This window comes from Lissotriton helveticus, chromosome 10 (assembly GCF_964261635.1).
Source record: "Lissotriton helveticus chromosome 10, aLisHel1.1, whole genome shotgun sequence".
In the NCBI taxonomy this organism is placed as follows: domain Eukaryota; kingdom Metazoa; phylum Chordata; class Amphibia; order Caudata; family Salamandridae; genus Lissotriton; species Lissotriton helveticus.
In genome coordinates this window covers 93,584,978-93,605,756 of record NC_136071.1, presented here as the reverse complement: position 1 = coordinate 93,605,756, position 20,779 = coordinate 93,584,978, and the positions used below count along the sequence as shown (strand labels likewise).

At 43.8% G+C, this 20,779-nt stretch overlaps 1 protein-coding gene across 1 annotated transcript in view; it reads right to left on the bottom strand.

Moving 5' to 3' along the window:
• Positions 1–3,757: 3,757 nt before the first annotated feature.
• CASKIN1 (CASK interacting protein 1) overlaps positions 3,758–20,779 on the bottom strand; it is a 776,040-nt gene continuing 759,018 nt past the window's right edge. The window contains exons 19-21 of the mRNA XM_078664842.1: positions 10,492–12,690; positions 8,547–8,934; positions 3,758–4,505 (exon numbers count right to left, since the gene is read on the bottom strand). Coding sequence (XP_078520968.1) covers positions 4,409–4,505; positions 8,547–8,934; positions 10,492–12,690 — 2,684 coding nt within the window. The 3' untranslated portion in view covers positions 3,758–4,408. The remainder of the gene's footprint in view (positions 4,506–8,546; positions 8,935–10,491; positions 12,691–20,779) is intronic.

Genomic DNA, 20,779 nt, shown 5'->3' with positions numbered 1-20,779 from the left:
AGCAAACTAGCGGGCCAGTGATGTTCTATGTAGATGCCCAATGTGGGAAAAGATAAATCAAAAGTAAATGGGAAGCAATTTCTATTGGTGCCATCTGTTATTAGCCATGTTAAAAAAGAATGCCTCCAGGTGCCATGTTTGTTTCTATACTTACATAGCACTCAATCTCCACTTCGGAAACAAGCACATCAGAATGAAGTGTCCTACCTCTAAGGCTGAAATCAAATTCCATGTTTAGGGGAGGTTCAGCCCATACAACATCTCATCTGCCTGGTAGCAAAGCCTAGAGATGAGCAAAGGAAACCCAAATAACTTCATGTACTGTCATCATATTGCAAACGTGTCTCATATAAGCTCCTGTTTGCAGTTAGGAAAAGCGGACTGTTGATTCTATGAGAAATAGGTTCCACTTTTACAAACCCTTTTTAGAATATTTGGCAATAATCAACATACAAGACAGGGAATGCCACCAGCCAATGGGGAAAACATGAATCGATACACAGCCATATTCTATACTAAGGCAACTCTTTCCAGGTCAATAATCTATGGACTGCCATTTCTAATGGAGCTGCGGGCGTTATAAAGAGTTTTATTGATGGGATACTCCATTAAAAACGTAATTGGTATCCCGTCTTCCTTATTACAAATGCCATAAAATATAATACACTTGTAATACGATGAATGGAATATCCATCATGTTTGTAACAGAATATCCCATCTGGCAAGCTCTAAATTAGGACCTATGTGTTAATGTAGCGGGCTTGACTCTAACTCCATTGGCTGAACTTTGACCCCACTCTTGGGTCTCAGTTTAGCAGAGGTCTTGGGAGACTCCTGATTACTGCCTACATAGGTTTTAGGACAGCATTCTTCTACTGATCAAGGTCAGTAGCTGGGGGCATAATGTAATATTTAACATTAAAGTGCCAGTAAGGGACATCATTTTATGTTTTTAGTTGATGGGAAAGGGCATACATTTAAATAAATATATTTTAAAATAAAGCTAGCTCAGGCCAGATCAATGTTCTCCGGTGGACTCTTAGACCCAAATTCCCTCATGGTTTGCGCCATTGCCAAGAGATGTGATGTCATGCAAAGAGACGCATTAGTATTTACTTTTCAGCGTAAAAGGTATGTGGCACTGGAAAGGTGCCCTTTTGCCATTGTGAAAAGTTCTTTGCACTGCTTTGCGTGAAGTGGGCATTACTTAGGCATTGCTTTGATAACCAACGCAAACACTTATAGGTTTTGACACAAAAATGCCAAACTACTAAGATAGCGGACGAGGCTTTGCATAAAAAATAAAGCATCCTGGAAGTAGGCTTTAAAGAGGGAACGTGTTTTCATTTCTCAAATAAAAAAGCCACACATTGTAGATGTACAAATAACACAACCAGTGTGTAGGATTCTCCTGAAATGTGTTTAAGCATAGCGGTGTGTGCTGGAAGTGTATGTTTTCAGTACAAATCCTATGCAAGACAGCACACACTCACCTCTACATCATAGTGCAAGGTTGTTTGTCGCACAACACAGCCTAATTCGAGCACCATTGCAGAGAGAAGTCGATGAATTGTAGTAGATTTGGCTCTGTGCGCATGCCTGCTGCGAACACTGCAGCAAATTTGGCTTCTTTGCTGCATGAATAATGTCCAAATCTGCTCCTTTCTATCTTCTACAACATTGGCCCTCCATCTAGCATGTCATGCAGAAGAAGCCTAGCTTCGGCCCAATATATGGGGAGTTCATAACGGTTTCGCAATAGTTAAATCTAACATCAGATTAATTTTTCAAAAATAAAACAATTTTCCATTGAAATATTTACGTTATTTGATGGTGGGATATTTCAACTTTGAGAAAGTGTATGGATTTCTATAGGAAATTGCATATTGTTGTCACTAAACAAATATCAAACTTCACAAAAGCTCAGTCGAGTTGAGATAGAAGACTAAATAAATAGCGCAGAACCCCATTAATATTTCCATAAAGGTTTTACCAAATATGATCAGTGGGGGCCTTACATAATTTTATTACATCTCGCCCTGGGGAAATGCTGAGAGTGTCTGCACACGAGAGACAAATGCCCCACGGAGGCCAAAGACCGCCATTTTGAATCTATGCTCAACCCATCGCCATTAAAATTGCCAATCTATGCACTAAACAGTGGCAGTTCTACGTTTTCCCACATGATGGCGCCAGAGGATAAGGTACAGAGGAGATTAATCCTGTTTACCGTTGAAGCTAAAAGTAAGCCCTCTGGATACCAGTAAAACCCTTGGGTGGGAGGCAGGAAGCAGACGATACACTTTTATTTAGCCGAAATCGTTAATTCTAGGCCCCTATTTAAACGGAACTGGCTTTTGTTGTTGTTTTTGTTTACATATTTTGCAATAAATGTAAGGGAAAGTAGTGTAACTTCTCACCAGGAGACCAATACCTTTAAAGAATACCAGCACTTCTTATAAGGGCTGCAGTACATATAATATAATGTACATTCAGTGCTTTAACTGGGGAGGTACTGCCATGTACTGAGTACCTGCACTACTTCTTAGTTGGAAAAGGAGAGTATCGCACTTCTTAGCAGTCGTACAATACTTATAATGGGCAAGTACCGGCACTTCGTGGCAAACCGGAACTCTAGCATAGTGAATACCTGCACTTTTTAGATTCAGCTTTAAGCATTGATATCATCGGAACTTATCATGAAGCCAGCCATCCTCTTAAAGAGGTCTTAAAGTACCACTATTTATCATCAATAAATCTACAGCTTTTATTAGGACACTGCTGGCACTTTTCAGCAGTTTCCCAACCTTTAAAAATACAGTAGCAGCACCTCAATGAAGGGTGCAGGTAGCTTGTTAGAGGCATGGACTGCACTTCTTAGTTTCTATTTCAAACGCTGACAATGGCCTTATGTAAGCATCACCAGTTGCTACCTTAGGTGGCGCAACAGATGCCATCTCTGGGCAACAGGCCACCTGGTACAAACTGGACCAGTCTTTCCCAGATAAGGAATGCACCAATGCTGCTTTACTCTTTAATGGTCGTTACCTAGCAACCTATTCCACTGCAGAGAGGAGACTTTATTATGTAATAATAATATTAATATTTATTTTCCAGGCCCAGAATACTTTAATTGTAGAAACTGTACTTTGTAGGGCAATGTAAACTGTTTGTATAATATATATATATATATATACTTTGCGGCATCCTTTGCCAGGTCTGGCACTTCTTGGCGCCAATTTCTGGCCTAACGGTTTCCTGTATGTCTGTATAAATATTTATGTAAGTGGCTGTAAATCTGTGCTTTCTAACCCCTCTGGTAGAACTTAAACCTGCATGTTATTTATGCAGTCTGATCGTCATAGAATTTTTAAACATATAAATACATTTATAACAAAGTGCTAATGAAGTTTGGGTGCGTTGTCTCTTTTTAAAATAAAAATGTCTTTTCAGCCATGTTGTGTAGAAAGAAGAAGTGTGGTGCAGAGGCCTCACCCTAGTCTCTGAAGACAAATCCTCTTGCATTTTAGAAAGAGACCACTCCCCTCACTTATAAGCACACATGAAATAGACAACTAAAAACGACAATACAGGAAACCCGCTTGTGCCCAAAATCTTGCTGGTCAGCCACAGTAAGAAGTGGTGACACCTCAAATGTGGCGGTGGGGAGTTGGTCCAGTTGGATAAGCACTGATTTATCCGGCAAGTGTTCAAGGATGCAGGAGATAAATGAAAATTCAAAAAAGTACCTTGGATCAATAAACAAACTTGATTTTAATTTTAAGTCAATGTCCTTCGTAGCGTCAAAAGGCTGTTGGTTTCGATCTACAATAGAGGGCTGGCCTCATTTTGTTTTCATACAGTGTGCTAGTAAAGAACCGGGTCAGTCTGGGGTCCCTGGAATCAAGGACCTGGCATTAGGAGTTGTGATTCTGTGTAACCCATGCGTGGCTGCTTACGTGGGGTGGGGAATTTGGTGGAACAGGAGGGAAGGAAAGCATTCAGTAATGACCAAAGGGCTGCCCGGAACGCCAAAGGGCTTTCTACCAGCGCCGACCAAGTCATCATGCCACAGTACAAACACACACATAACCGTCATCATAAGGGGTAGGTTCTCCATTTCATGTGTCCCGGGACTAGGCCCGCCTTGTTGCAGAAGAAACAGCTCAAACCATTCTTCTGCGTGAAAGCCGGTGATGTACACCGTCCCGAGTGGAGATCCGCACTGGAAAACCGGGCACAATCCTGAGGTATCTTCATAGCGTCTTTGTGCGAACAGGACCGGGTAATTTCCAGGGGGAAGGGTTCTGTACAAGAGGAGTCTTTAAGGGAGGAGGAGATGGAGAAGACATTGTGCCCTTGTACCCATTGTAAATCCTGAGGTTATCTGTATCCTCTCTCCCCATCTTCATTCCAGCATGGCATCCAGCTGGTCAGCAAGGTCATCGAACATACTGCCAATGTCGTCCAGGATACTGACTGTGCTCTTTGACTCGACTGCAGAGCTGTAGGAAGGATAAGAAAGAAAAGGGAAAAAAGATATAAAATCAGCAAATAAACTCTTCGACTCAATACTGAAATGTCTAAATCACACTCAGTGGCATGTAAATCTTCTTTCTAGGGCTGCCATATCTCTGTGGAACTCCTTCTTGAGATACTGAGATGCCAGGAAACCAAGGGTCTAGTTGAAATAAAACGACAACTCAACCTCAGAAAAACATTTCTGTAGTATTAAAAAAAACCCGGACCCAACCACTGTAGGGCGGAATCATACACAACTTATGACTCGAGAAGAGACTTCATGCTGTAAAACCCAACTATTCAATTTTCAGCAGAATGTTTAAAACACCATTATCCTCTTTTAAACAGGTGGGCAATTTCTCCATCTTATAATTGCCACCCCTGTCTTTGACCCCAAGCTTCTCTCTGTTATCTGCTCACTCATTTCACTGTCTACCACCCCACCCCCACCCTCTTCATTAGGTTTTTGCTCCAACCACACACTTCATTTCGTAGCTATCTTACTGACCTTTTTCCTAGTCTACAAGTATCATCCCACCCACTCTTCGCTAATTTTGTTGTATACATTTTAAAGGTAAAAATTTGAATTGCTTTTCTCAAGCATGTTCCATATCCACAGTCTATTGATTAAAACCAAATGTCGCCAGTCCATGCCAGACCTATTGGCTTTGCCAAAGCTTGTTTACTTTGCTTGGCCTATTTACCTTCTAGGCACTTGAGACATTTATACACTAAGGCCCAGATTTATCAAAGGGTTGCATTGCTGTTGCGTCACGCAAGGAGATGCAAGGGCAACGCAATCCTTAAATCAGATTTGCCACGCAAGATCACCTTGCACGGCCCGTGTTGCTTGGTAAACCTGGAGTTGTCCAAGGGCGCGCAAGTCGGCCCAGGAAGGTGTTACATGGGTAGAGTGTGGGTGTTCTCACCCTTCCAACCATGCTTTTTGGCAAATTCCCAGATTTACCAAGACTAGTAAACTTGAGAACGCGTCAAAATTGTACGCCTTCCCGATAGAGGTGCAACAATGAGACATATCCTTATTACTCCTCATTTTTCATCTTTCTAGGTGTGCTGAATTCTGCAGCACACATGGAAAGAGGAAAAAGCCTCTAAGGATTGTTTTGGTGCAGTAAAGTGTCCCATCCTGCACAAAAGCCATCCTGCCTACAATGTAGCCACCCTTGCACCATGGCGCCTGCATTGTCCCGAGGAGGCACATACAGTGCCAGCACAGTGATAGAACAGGAATGCAACATATCTCAGTAAACATGGTGTATTCCTGCCCCCACATTTGTTGCAATGGGTCAATCATCATAAATCTGGCCCCTAAGGATCTGATTTTCAACAGAACTATTAGTGTCAATTCAAGGGTCTACTTCCCCCAAGTTCCTGAAATTGTTATTTTGGGGCTTTGCTTGAATTAAGGATCACTGCTCTCTATTTGCTTCTTTGTATCTTCACAAGTTCCTAATTACTTCTCAATGACAGCCTCTACTTTGCCAACGTAGTGACTGATCCTAATAGATGTCTTTGGTAGCAAGTTAAGACGGGTCTTAGTGAAGACACCTCTTACCACTTACGAAAACAGGTTTGTGACGGTGTTAGTGTGTGACTAGATTGCTTGTGCCTTTTTGGTGTGTGGCATTTTGTTTTGGTGGCGATCGGTCCTGTTTGTGTGCTACTGTTTTTTGTATTACATTATTGCAATCAGACCCTCATCCAGTCGCTCCTGGTGAGCAGACTGGACTATGGTAACTCATTGCTGGTGGGAGTAAGGGAGGACCTCCTATCGAGGCTGCAGGTGGTACAGAACACAGCAGCCCGTCTGGCCCTCAACAAGCCGACGCGGACCCCTTCCGCCCCTCTATTGAACCAGCTTCACTGGCTTCCAGTCAGAAAACGAGCTATTTTTAAGATGCTCGGCGTGGTCTTCAGATCACTACAGGGGAAAGGCCCTGCCTATCTCAGAAACAAACTCATATGGGATCAACCAGCCCGACAACTAAGATCTAGCAATGGCAGCCTTTTGTGTATTCAGAGAATACACAAGGCAAGGATGGGTGGGAGAGCTTTCTCTTATCTGGCCGCCAGCCACTGGAATAACCTGCCACAGAACATTAGGGCCTGTGGTGAACTAACCAGTTTCAAGAAACTTCTAAAGACATGGCTGTTTTAGATGTGCACGCCTACCAAGTACCTGTTGTCTCAAAGCGCCGAGAGATCCCCCTGGGGAATAAAAGTAAAGTAAGATAATGTTGTGATGTACTGAGGTTGTTATTTTGTGTTATGACTGTTTTTTGGTGGCCTGTTATGTTGTAAATGAGTTGTTATGTTGCGCTGTGTATGCTGTTGTGATATGTTTTGTTGTTTACTTTATTTGGGTCCACAGATGCTGCTACGTTACCAGCCACAAGCAGCACGTGCTTTCCATTCGTTCCCATGACAAGCAACCATGCACCACGGTCTAAGGTGGTAACATAACCGTGCCCCAGTTCTTCAAATGTTTAAGGCAATCCGAGATTGTGGTAGAGACTGTGTAAATAAACACATGCGGTGCTCATGTTATGTGCTACAGCCCTCTGTGTAACCTCCAAGCACTAGTAATCTTAATTATCACCTTCCAGCAGCCTCTTGGTTCTTTGGAATATCGCAGTTTGCTGCACACGCCTCTCTGTTTCCTGTTTGTCTTTGAAGATCTTCTACTACACGCAGGCAGAATTCTTCATCTTGTACACCAAAAGGAACTACAATCACCCTGCACAATCTCTATTTCCCAAGCTGCCACTGATCCTCTGCTAGATGATGCTCGGGAAAGACCAGTGCAGGCTACTCGGTTATTCCCTCTGTGTGATCGGCTGATATTGGTGAAGTATGCCGCGGCAGTCTCCATAACAGACTGCGACACCTCTTTCAATGCTTATTTTTTACCTACCGTGTACCACAGAATAATGCACATGTTAACTAGAACTGTAGTAGTTTTAAAAAAGAGATTTTAAGACAAAGTCTTGGTTAATTTCTAGGACCTTATGATCATCATCTGGGAGGTATAACATCTATACAAGAACCAGCATTTAGCAAAAATGTTTTTTTTTATTATAAGTAATCTCTCTGGTGATGCTTTGGGACAGGCCATTCTGCTATTACAGAAAAGATGTAACTGTCCTAATGTTTTGCTACTATTGAAATATAATTCACGTTTCCCTTTGAGGTGAAGACAAGTGGGTGCTCTGAACATGTCTTACTTAATCTTCGGGACACACCACATTTTAATACCTCATGGAGACATCATGTTTTGACTTTATTTTCTGTCCCACTTTTGCAGAAAACCTGGCTTATAAAGTTCAGTCCTCAACTTGGCTGGAATAAATAAGCTATTCTAGTTCTTGCTCTTTTTATAACCGTACATTAAATTATTTCCTGCAGCTACCTTAGGAAAGAAGTCCTTGTTCTCTGCTTTTCTTTCAACATCCTTCTATCCTAAATCCTACCCACCAATTTGCCTCCTGCGCCTTGAGCACTGCCCAGGCTGCATTGCATTAGACGATGGATGGGCTTAGCGGGCCTGTCAGGGGCTGGGTAACAACCAACATGCAGGGCCCATGTTTCTCAGGAAGCATTGCATCCAAAACAAAAGCAATGCAATGGAATACCTTTTAATGAAGCTCCGTATAGGGCGTGACCTAGTGGCAGCTGACTATACGTAGCCCATCATTCATATATAATTAAATCAGGAAGCCTGCTTTGGTTATATATAAATACATTTATCAGTTGTAGCACAGGGCGCTGAAAAGAGTAGGTCCTGGGGCAAACTGTCCCGGATGCTCCCTATTCATCAATCAATCCAGTGACTTGTAAAGCGCGGCTACTCACCCGTAAGTGTCACTAGGCATTTATGATGGCCTTGGCCCCTAGACCCTGGCTAAGACTGACTAACACAACCCTCTGTGGCATCTCTGTATCTGCTTATAGCACTTGCACTGGTAACTTGCATGCAGCTTTGGCCAAAATAATTTAATTCCTACTCATTCTGCTCTTCTTCCTCCAATTTGATCTTCTCTTCCACGGCTTGCAAGGCGGCGGCGAGGGAGGCACTGGTCTCCTCCAGTTTCTGATGCACAGTGTCCGTGCTTGGTGTCTCCACAGATGCCCCCGCTATCGATGATCTCGGGGGCTTCACAGGAACCTGCTGAGGCTGGCCGGGGGTCAGCGGTTTCGCTGGGCTGGAGCATAGCGAAGGCGGCGTGCTGGAGGGCTTGATGGCGCTGGTCTGCTTGGCGGGCGAGGGCACTGGGGTGGAGCTCGCACTCACAGATTGGATAACCGCGTGGGCCTTGCCCGGTTTGGGGGCTGTCGGTGGTGGTGTGGGCTTGGGAGAGACGGGAGGGGGCGTGCCCTGCACCCGCCTCAAATCTGCACCGTACAATAGAAAGACACAGAATCAATGCATAGGAATATAACATTTAACAGCAGACGATTATCTATAAATTCCGCCATTTTCCCCAGACTGCTGTTCACAGACAATTTAAACTTGCCTTGGCTGTAACATCAGTACTAGGCTGGGAAATTGCTCCATACACCCACAAACCCTGATTTATAATTATCTTTTGAGGTGTGGCCCCAATAATGTAGCCTAGGACTTTAGGAGCACCTGCTTTAAAAATGTTCTGTCTCTTCTACAGTGTGTACATGTATTTAAATGCCACTATATAGTTGAATTGTGAAAAAGCACCCCTTTGCATTATCTACTCTTATTTTTAGATATGGTCTACAGACCGATGTATCTGTATTATCAGCCTTATGGAATCATTGACCTGTTCATCCATTAGTTTTTACTACGGTCACTCAGTTTGCTTCATCCCACCACAGCTTATGCCATGGAGCTGTGGCTCAGCCTACTTCGGCCATTGGCTGCCTTGCACTGTGAGTGACAGCATTGTGTATGCTCATATGCACATTCACCAAAAAAGGGGACATGCGTGCTGTGTCTGGTAAGCCTATACTTTACTTTTGTATACATTTTTATTTCCATTCTTTGTCCCTTAGTGTCTGGTGAATCTGTCTTCAGGTTGCTATATAATACATTTCCTCTGTACTAGTACGTATCATATTTTCTGTAATGTACATAAAAACGAAAACACATTTCTGTACCATTCCCAAGCTCACCAACCTCCTGAAAAGCACTGTTACATTACAATTATATGCAATGGTGACTTTTTTCTTTTAATGTGCAGTTTTCATTGCAAGCATATGGGCCCACGTTTAGGCGGCCGCTTGTAATTCTTGCTTTTTCTTTTCTTCTTTCTTTTTATTTTTGCGGTATATGCTTGCAATTAAAAGGAAAAGCCACAACTAGCTTTGTTTCATTAAAACTATTGGCCAATGCTTGATCTACATGTTTGCTAGTGTGTGTTCCCACTATTTCACCTTTCACACAGTGCTTTTGTGTAATTCAATCTCCCCTGTTGTGGGTGGCTTTGGGGTTTGGATGTCTGCTGTTTTGAGTGTGCACTTGAGGTAAACTATTTCATAGTAACATCTTGCAGAGAGTACTTGTGCCACCTTGGACAAGTCGAGGACTTAGGTTTTGAGACATGTGAGCAGGTCAGTAGGAGGGAGAAGAGGAAGACAAGGGGAAGAAAAAGAGAGAGACAGAACGAGTAAGAAAAAAAGGAACAGAAAGCAATTGAAAGACCGAAAGAAAGACAAAGAGAAAAGATGAAACAGAAAAGGAGAGCCAGACAAAAAGTTAGCCAAAGTGACAGAGAAAGTCGAAGAAATAGATTCAGTTGAAGAGAGAATTGGGGGGTAAAGAGAGAGAGAGGGAGGGTGAGAGAGAGAGAGAGAGGGCGGGCGAGAGAGAGAGAGAGACAGAAACTGCAAAGCAAACAACAAAGAAAGGGGGTGGAGTTTGGAAGTGATACTTATTTGTTTCAGGGGTGATTGTATCTATCTATAAGAACAAAGTACCTGCACTTCCGGGGCTCTGGGTCATCTTTGGTGCAGCGGTTGGAGACCCTTGAATCTTCTGTGCTGGATGAGTCAGCACTGGCTTGGGAGAGACTGGAGGTTTTGCCGGTCGCTTCACCTCGCCATCTGCCCCGGGGGATCCATATGCCACACCAGGCTGTTTCCCCACAGAGTGGCCATCGCCAGTGGATTGGGCCTGTGGCATGGGAACGTCCAACCCACTCATCTCAGAAACTGGCCTGCGTTTTGAGGTCCCAGTGCCATTCTGGTACACAGTTAGGGAGCCTCCTTCGATGCAGGACACCGACAGCTCCCTGTCCTTGGTCTTTGGCCGCCGCTTCACGGTATCTGATTCAGTGAGGATGAATTTCACATCGTGCTGGTTCTGCCGGGCTCGTATCCTCCGTTTGAGAGTGATATTGGAATCCATCTTGGACATATCGCTGTGCTTCATGGCCACAGACTCAGCCAGCCGTTGGGCTGAGCTGCCTTCCATTGCCTCCGTCCTAGGTCTTGGCCGCTGCTTTATGGTCTGCTTGCGTTCTTCAGCAAATGGGATGTTTTCAGATGAGCTATTCTGTGGTGACCCCTCCTGCTCACCAATGGCTCTGTTCATGGCCACATCCTTCCTGCTGTCTGACTTAACACTGTCCGAGCGCTCTCTGCGCACAGCAGCAATGAGACCCGTTACCGGCCCACTGATCGTCCGACGCCGGTTTACAATCTCCCCATCTAAGCCAATGGCATCTCTGTGCTTCACGGTGCCCATCACAGCAGCCACCCTGATGTGTTCAGGACTGGAAGGGTGCAGCAGCAAACCTGGGTGGATGGGATAACCTTCCACAAACTTGCCCCCATACACCCTCTGCAGAGACATGGCTCTTGGACCACCTCCAATGGATGACATTTCCAGCATGGCTGCAATGCTTTTCACACTCCCTGCACTTCCAGTGTCTACCACCCCTCCAAAATCACTTGCCCTTCTCTGCTCCCGGTAGCCCACCCCAACATCATTCTCCATGCCTGGTTCCCCCTCTCGGTTGAAATCGTCAGCCAGGTTAGTGCTGGAGATGGCTGAGCTTGACCGCTTCGGAGGAGGAGGTGGTGGTCCCTTCTTCTTGGGGCGTACCGCAAAAGACTGGCTTCGGTTAACGTTCTTATCAAGGCTGGACTGGGACCTAACCGAGTGGCTTCTCCCCACCCGCCGCTGGACTGTGGCATAGGGAATAGCATCAGGCACCATCAGCTCCTCCTTGTCCTGTTCAGTGTCGGACATTGCGTAACGATTCAGGCTGTGGGTGCGCTTCTTGGGTCTAGCAGGGTCCTCGTCGGAATCTGAGCCCGCTGGGGGAAGGCACAGCACCGGGACAGACACCGGCAGCACGGGAACAGCTTGTGCTAATGGACCTACCATGTGACTAGGGCTTCCAGACCCTTCCCCTTCGACTGGCTGGGGCATCACATAAGCAAAACCCCTGTGGGTTGGAGACTGAGGGAGTGACCTGGGGGATGAGGACAAGTCCACCTGCTGGAGAATCTGAGGGGTGGGCTTTACCTTGGCTGTGGCATGAGGGACTGTTAGAGTCTGCGGGGATGAAGGCCTCAACTTGGTTGGCGTTTGTGGGGGCGTGTAGCTCTGTCCCCCAGTAGGCGGGAAGGATTGCCTTGGTTTCCCTGGCACCGGAGGCACGGTCGCTCTTTTAATGGAGTGTCCATGCCTCATGGGCCTCACTTCCTTGGTTGTGCTGGGAGGTTCCTCCTTGGCATCATCTATCAAGTATTCCTGACTTTTGGAAATGCCGGCAGTTTGTGCCTTAGGTCCATCTCCCAGCAACTCCTGGGAGCTGCTGATGTGCTTGGCCCGCCCGCTAAGGCTGTTCTCACGCACCACCCTAGCACCGGGTGTTCGGAAGCTGGGACCTTCCCGCACATGGGAGACATGGTTGGTCTGTCGCTCCTGGTTCTCCTCACTGGTCCCAGTCAAGGCTGCCTGAAGCTCCCCACTCAGCTCGCTGTCCTGGAAGGTGCTCAACTTAGGTGACTGACACTCAGCACTTTCTGGAGGTGGCGAGTCGATGGCCGCGATTTCGCGGTTCTCCGCTGCTTTTCTCTTAAGAGTGCCTGATTCGTACTTCCCATACTCAGCTCGCTGGATTTCCAACAGTTTCTTTACAGCCAGCATCAGCTTCTTTTGATGGCCTAGGACATAAACATAAAAAGGGAGTCAATGATAGAAATAGACATTTAAAGCACTCTTTAGGCCAGTAGTTCTTAAACTGGGGTCCGCAACCCCTACTCATGAGGGCAGTGACTGTTAAAAAACACTAAATAATAGTAGCAAATTAGTAATTAATTTCTATTTTAGAGTTTGTTCTGTATCTTAGAGCTTACCAATTAAGTTGGTATTGTTAGCTTGCTTTGCAGGAGCAGCCCAAGTGCAGTAAACATATGGACATATGGACTATCCATGACCTAAATTGAAGCGCTGTTATGAGTTGCAAACAACAGAGCATACAATAGGAGCAAAAAGACAATATGATATGCAAGATATGCTAGAGTCTTCCATCTTGCTTTGTCGTTTAGAAATAAATCCAACTTTTGAAAAGCTCCACCCTTCCTATTAGAATTTAGATTGTTTTATATATTTTAATTTGTGAATTAAAGAAAATATTCCATAATTACTGCTATACTTGGATGTATACTTATTTCTGCATTTGTATGCATTTTTTGTGGTTCAGATCCTAGAAATTGCTTTGGCAGGTGCCCCAAGCTTCCAATAGTCATTCATTGGGGTTCACAAATATTAAAAGGTTAAGCACCATGGCATTAGGCAGTCCATTGCAAAAGTTTTTAGTCCTTAATTCCTGACAAGTCAGCAATTCAGATAAACACGTTTCCAGATTTTTCAGAAATTAATATATCTGTTTTAGATTTATAACTGAAACTTCGTTTTCTAGGAATTAAGTTAGAGATAACTGATTATCTGCTGTTTAATTATTCTATTTTTAAATCATAGCTCTACACGGGGGGATGTTCTGCCTAAAATGATGATATAAAATCCACTTCTCTGAGAGGGAAATACTCAAGCAGATCTTTTTCCACAATGCATTGTGGTTATTAAAATGCTGTTATGTTACAACCCTTCTCATGATAACTTTGCCTTTTCATCACAATTCACAGAACATCATATTATAACCTTATAGTCCACTCCTGAGGGCTATACCAGTTGCTAAAGGCCCTGAATCTGAGGGAAAAGGCCTTTAACAACCGATATGGACTGAAGCATAAGGGCTGTAAGGGTATTAGAACATTCCACCCAGTAAGGGTAGAATGTTCTTAATTGAAAAAGGGTGAAACATAAAGACAAACATTGGAATGTTGGAGCTCCGGGCTTATACCAGCCATTATAACCCGGAGTTACTGCATTGTCTTCAATAGAGCGCTCAACATTCCAGTGTTCTAATATAGCTTTATAGCCCGTTATAGTGGGCTGTACCAGCCATTAAAGGCCAGCTATGGCAGGCTATAAAGCTTTTAGAACATCCTTCTCCAGCAGGGCAGAATGTTCTATTTAGTAAAAGCCATAAGGGATTGAAATCACCTTCGGCTCTATAAGGCCTTTGTTCACAGCTGTTGGCTGTGAATGTTCTACAGCTAACGGCAGAGCTCAGGGCCACGGCTGTTGGCTTTCGAACATTCACAGGGAGAGCTGTGAAAAGGGGCGGAAGTCAGCCCATGGTTCTCCCCGACTTGGGTGAACTGCTTTTTGTAATAATTCAGCCAAGCCGGTGAGACCCAGGAGCTGAGCAGCAGTCTCCTTCTGAAGCCCTAGTGACACTCAGCTACAGGAGAAGGGAAGGGTGGAGTGGTGTGGCTCACTGGTTAGAGGCGGCACACCCGGAAGCAGAGGACGGCCTGGGACCAGGGTTCAATTCCCGACGCGGCAGGGTCGTGGACCAGGGTCAGCGGATTCGATAATTCTCGCTTCGGTGCCTACTCTAACCAGGGATCACACTCGGCAACTCTGGGCATTAGCTTGCCTCATCTCCACAACGGCCCCCCACATACACCAGGGATGCCTAGTTTCACCTTGGAGATACCCAGCAGGGATCATCTCACAGGGAAAGCCAGGACGGGTTCCCCAGTGGTCTACAGCGCTGGGACGCCCCATTGCTGGGGTAGCCATGCGCTTTACAAGACAACATAACATAACATAACAATGAAGGCTTGCTGTGTCCTCCTGCATTGCCTCTGCCTTTCTTTTTTCTCTGCCTAATTAATATATTTTCAAGAGGCAGTGGAAAGAGAAAGGCAGAGGCTGTGTATTAGGACATAGAAATGCTGAGAGAAGCGGGACTATATCCATTTATATAGGCTGCTGCTGCTCCATTGTCTTCAATTAAGCTCTCAAAATTCCAGTGTCCTAATAATCTACAGCATTTCCAAAGCTCCCGCCAGACAATGCATCACCTTTATGACAGCCTGTACTTACTAATGTATATAATGTTACATCTATTAAGCACAAGATTTTTGCATGATTTCCAAAATATTGGACACTGTGAGTTTGGTTGCCCTGACACACAATAATACTAGGGTGTGCAAAGTTGCCTACATTTTGACCCGCAACCTCAGTGGAATTCTATTTTAAAGCTGTTTTTTTTCTTAAAGCTAATAGGTGTAGAAGAAAAATTCGGCAAAAGTGTTAAATTCCCTTACTAAGAAAAAACAACCAGAAGAACTGCAAAATGCAGCCAAATGACCTACAAATTACTTTTACAAAATGCCTTGAAAAATAATTCCATCAGCTGAGAACTGTTATAAAGATAAAAATTGGCATACGGAAAATTGTTACTTATGATTCAAATATCATATCTGTAAAGTTAGCTAAATACAAACTGATTCATAACCTATGTACATGCTGACATCTAGTGGTAAGCACAAGTACTGTGCATTCCAATTATCAAAATTACATGGTAGCACATGAAGGTGTGTGCAAAATAAGACTACCCTATTATGTTGATGGGAAGCCACAGTGACCCTCAGCTGTGGATAATTCTTGGTATTTTTTACATTTCAGTTTTCTGAATATTTTGGAATATGCGTAAAATATCTGTTAACACCAAGTCAGCCATATGCCACAGGGTGGGACCTGGGAGGGCTAAAAGGGGGATTGACTCCCATTTTAAGATATGCTTTTCACGATGATCACGCTGCAGAGAAGGTATTACAGACAAGTTACTTCTTTAATTTCATGCGTTTATTATATTGTATATCCCCACACTGTGTGTAGGCTGCACACGTAAGGAAGATTATGAGATTCATTCCCAGTTATTAAATTAAAAGAAAAAGGGTATCCAACTAAACTTCTTAAACATTCATGCAAACGTGCGTGGTTTACAACACGTGAAGTTCTGCTGGACAAGAAGAACAAGAAACCTATGACACGCCTAGTGTGTGTCTCCACATTTGGTCCTTACATTAACTCTTTCAAAAAAATTGTTCGCCAGAATTGGCACTTGATAAAAGCTGTGGAAAAAGACCTTGAAATACTTCTGTTTGCATTGAAAACCCCCCCATCCAGTATTAGTCAACACATCATCCGGGCAGCAGATGAACCACAAAAGAAACTTGAGTCAATACGCCCCTTCTTCAATCTTCAACCCGTTTCAGGACATCATAAATGTGGGAACTGCCAAGCATGCAGTTCAACTATGGATGGTACTGAATTTACGAATGGTTCAGAACGATGGACACACACAAGTGTCTACCTGCAAGACGAAGAACGTTGTCTATGCGATCATTTGCCCCTGATCGCTGATCTACATGGGAAAAACAACACAAGTAATATGACAGAGGATATCGCAGGAACGCTCCAGGATCAAGAATAAAGTTCCAAATGCACCTCTTGTGTTGCACTTTCAAGAATTGCAGCACACAGAAAAAGATTTCCGTTGGACCGTTTTAAGTGTCATTAAACTCAACCATCGAGGGGGTGACCCTGAAAGAGCACTACTTCAAAGGGAAGCCAACTTAATTATGAAATTAAACACTGCCTCTATTGGTCTGAATGAGATGTCAGAAATAAATAGACTCTAAAATACACTCTTTCAGCTTTGTGAAGTTACCACGGCAACCGCCGACTTTCAAAACTACGCATACCAGCATGCAATGCGCTTTGACCTCATCAAAATTCACAAGTCATGCTTGCCCCGGGCCATTTCCTACTTCCGCATTCCTCAGGTGTCGCAGATGTGAATGCAGCGAGTGACGCTGAAAATTACTGAAGCCGTCGAATTCAGGCAAGTTACAACTGAGTGCTTACTCATTATTCAGAGACTGTGTATGCACACTGCCGCTGATACAACACCTTTCATCATTTTGAACAGAATCATCTGACCAAGATGTGAACTGACGGGTTAAACTAAGGTTTTCAACAATGTGGGAATCACCCGTAAGGTTTACCTTCTGAAGTGCGAACCGAAAATAAGATAGTGAGTAGTAGCCAATGCACAGTCCTATTGCTATAATCAAAATGGAGGGTTTTCAGTAGATAGGAAGAAGTGGCGCTCTGCTATATTTGCGTATGTGTGAAAAAAAGTTCAAATGTATATTCCCTGTAACCCCTATGTGCAAGTAGGGAAACCTACAACAAAATTGTACTTCTGAGTCCTGGGCACACATACAGAGGTGTGTTAGAAAACAATCATGTTACATAAGTCCATGTGAAAGTTCAGTATTCAATAAAGTTCCCAGAAGAGTTGTTCGTTGTAATTTTCCATTAAATTAACCCCTTCACTGCGGCGGCTATTCCGCCGCAGTGCTAAGGGGGCGGGGCGGCCGCGCGGCGGCCGCATGCTGGTGACGGAACCGCTCCGTCACCAGCGTCGGTTGAGCTATGCTGGTGACGGAGTGGTTCCGTCATGGCCCGCCCTGCTCAATAGAACCCTCAGCGCAGGCGCGGAATTCGCTCCGCGCATGAGCGTTCTATCGAGCGGGGCGGGCCATGACGGAACCGCTCCGTCATCAGCACAGCGCACCCGCAGCTGATGACGGAGCGGTTCCGTCATCAGCATGCAAGGGGTTAATGTAAAAAGTAATCAGCACAAAAACAACCAGCCAACACGTGTTTCGTCTAGGAGAATACTCCCACGACTTCTTCAGGGCTGAGATACTGAAAATAATAGCGGTGTGATCGAGATGCCGGTAATTTTCCAACCCAGCAGCTAGATACTGTAGGGTAAATGGAAACGTGAAAGTTTTATGGCATAGTCTGATCACAGTAGTGTTAGAAATCAAACAGGCCACAGATGAAAACACGGGTAAGTGTAAGGTTTAGGTGATTCAGGTAGGCGTGATAGAATAAATCCCCCAGTTTACGTAAATCCATGTGATACGGGGATAGCAAGGGAAGACACAGGTGTGTGTCTGCCATCAGTAATTTGTGAGTAGCTGGAAGCGTCCTCCATGGCTCGCATCCAAAACAGTATGTTGTGGCAACATAGAACTTCTAAGGAGGAGTCATTGGAATTATAGTGATCTGTGGAATTGCGTGGTGTCACATTAGAGCTAGGTTAACTAGTCTACTAGCCTTAGGTGTTTCACTTCGACTACCTCCAAGTGGTTAGCGCAGAATTATAGGGGGGACACTAGTGAGAATATTTTTCTAGGCTTATTCTGTTATGTATTTTTGTTTTTGTTGAGGTATAGAATGTTATGATATATGTCATTCTTTCATCTTCCTCATTGATTAGGTGCCATTGTTTGTGTGTGCTACAAATAGATTTTGATACATTCATAGTAATAACTGTGGAGACGGTAATTAAATGTGCTCTACTCATAAATTATTCTGTATTGTTTCCTTTATAGCATTTTTCATTGTATAAAACTACGTCCCATACCCAGGTATAAGAGGGTAATTTGGGTATACACCTGCTGATTATGGTCGGTTCCTTCTGTGTCCTAGCTGGGTGGAGGCACATTTGTTGTTTTCCATGTATCAGCTAGTTGGGTGCAGATAGAAATATTCTGTTTTGTGTTTATGACGTTGTTAGGTGGACGGGGTCTTATGTTGCTTTTAATGACCTAGTTGGGTGATGGTAGAGATATTACGCATTATTTCTATGATCTAGTTGTGCGGAGGTAGGGAAAATATATTTTATGCTTTCCTTCTATGACCTACTTGGGTAGAGGTAAAGATATTACACCTTCCTTCTATGGCCTAGTTTGGTGAAAATAGACTGTTTTGTGTTCCTAGAGATATGGGCCCTATTCCGACATCGTCTTGGTCAAGTGAACGACCGACACCCGGTCTGCGGTCCCGACCTACTAATTAGGATGCAACCGAACACTGTTCGGTTGCATGCCTATACTTTACAATAGGAGCATGCATTCTGATCGGAATGCATGCTGCCATTGTAAAAATGCGAGGTGCAGTTCATCCCTGCATCCCGTGGCAGGCCCCTCAAGGGGCTTGCCACAAGATGCTGCCATCAACAGGGGCAATAACAAATCAACAAGTGTTCCTAAAGGAATAATTTTACACTATTTATAATTTGAAACTTGTCACAATAGTGAGCATGAAATCACAATACTCAAGAGACAATTTTATCAAAAATAGTTACTTTTTATGTATCAATTTTTTAGAACATATACTTTTTTATATTGTACAGATATTGTTCCACATATCCATTCATGTACGGCAACATAAAGTAGTACTGCTATTCAGTTTTTCTCAGCATGTGCAGTACGTTTTGACACTTTTTAAACGTTATATGGGCAGTATTTACAAATCAGCCATATATACATTAATTTACAACTTTATACATAAATTAATGTATATATGGTTGATTTGTAAATACTGCCCATATAACGTTTAACAATATAAAAAAGTATATGTTCTAAAAAATTGATACATAAAAAGTAACTATTTTTGATAAAATTGTCTCTTGAGTATTGTGATTTCATGCTCACTATTGTGACAAGTTTCAAATTATAAATAGTGTAAAATGATTCCTTTAGGAACACTTGTGGATTTGTTATTGATTATACCCAGTTCCTTGGGACTATTGGGTTGCCCTATTGTTGTTCGCCATCAACAGGGGGGCACCTGCCCCCTCTGCCTCCAATCGGAGGCCATGCACCAAAGGGGGCCCTGCTGGGACCCCCAAAGTCAAGCCCTGAAAGCCTTTCTGTGTCAGAAAGGCCGGCACAGAAAGGCTGTCCCCACCTGACATCGTAATCCAAGGGCGGAAAGAGCTGCACTCGGGATTAGTGAAAGCATTCTGAGCCCATCGGAATCCAGTCGGAATGACCGGTCGCATTCCTTTCCGAACGACTCCATCATAATGGGTCGGTCGGAAAGGAATCTGAGTAGCTGATTGCGATGCATTCGGAATGGCCCGACTGCATCGCAATCCGCTCCTAAATTGTGATAGGTTACGTAGTTTTATGTACACACTTGGCATGCTACATCCCATTTAGTAAATTTTTGTTCACAATATGGCACAGAGATAGTCCTTTATGATGTTAACAAACATCTGAATATGATTCACATTGGGGCACTGATATCATTAATCTATTTGCGACTCTCAATAAAACTCTGAATTTAATTCCTCCAGCAGTGGTAGCACATATCAGACTAAAGAAAGGGCCAGTTATATTTTGGCTGCTACAGGCCAGGTAGTAGAACAGACTCTATAAAAATCTTCATCTCATCAAATGTCGGATGCCATAGGAATAGGGACAGCCTCTGTAACTGTTTGCTAATTACATCCATCCATTGTGAATGCCAGGATTCGAATTCACCGCATTTAATTATGTAAATACATGCAACATTCCTAAAATAAGTCTTGGTTGTCTTCCCAATCAAATGTCTGTTTCAGCCTTATTATGCTTCCTACAGCTAATTAAAGTCTTGATTGACAGGAACTTCCTCTAGTCTTCAATCATAAAATCTGTGTTTTGTACTTTATATTGCTGTTGTGTCATAATGTTAATACATGTTTTACCAAGAAAGATCTTATGCAGAAGGTGATATGGTCTGTGTTGAAAATGTGTGATGGTCCCCATCACCCGCGCCGCCTCCAACCCCACCTTCATATTTTCTAGAATAGAGTCCTTAATCCTGTATTTCACGCCAGTTCAAACGCATGTTTGGTGTTCCCTGGGTATGGAAACCTGTATACTTATATATGTGTCTTAGAAAATGGCCCTCTCTGTAGAAATCCTTTAGGCTGCAATATGCACCTTTCTTTGCAGAGAGCTGTAGTTGCCTCTGTGACTGTGCAGA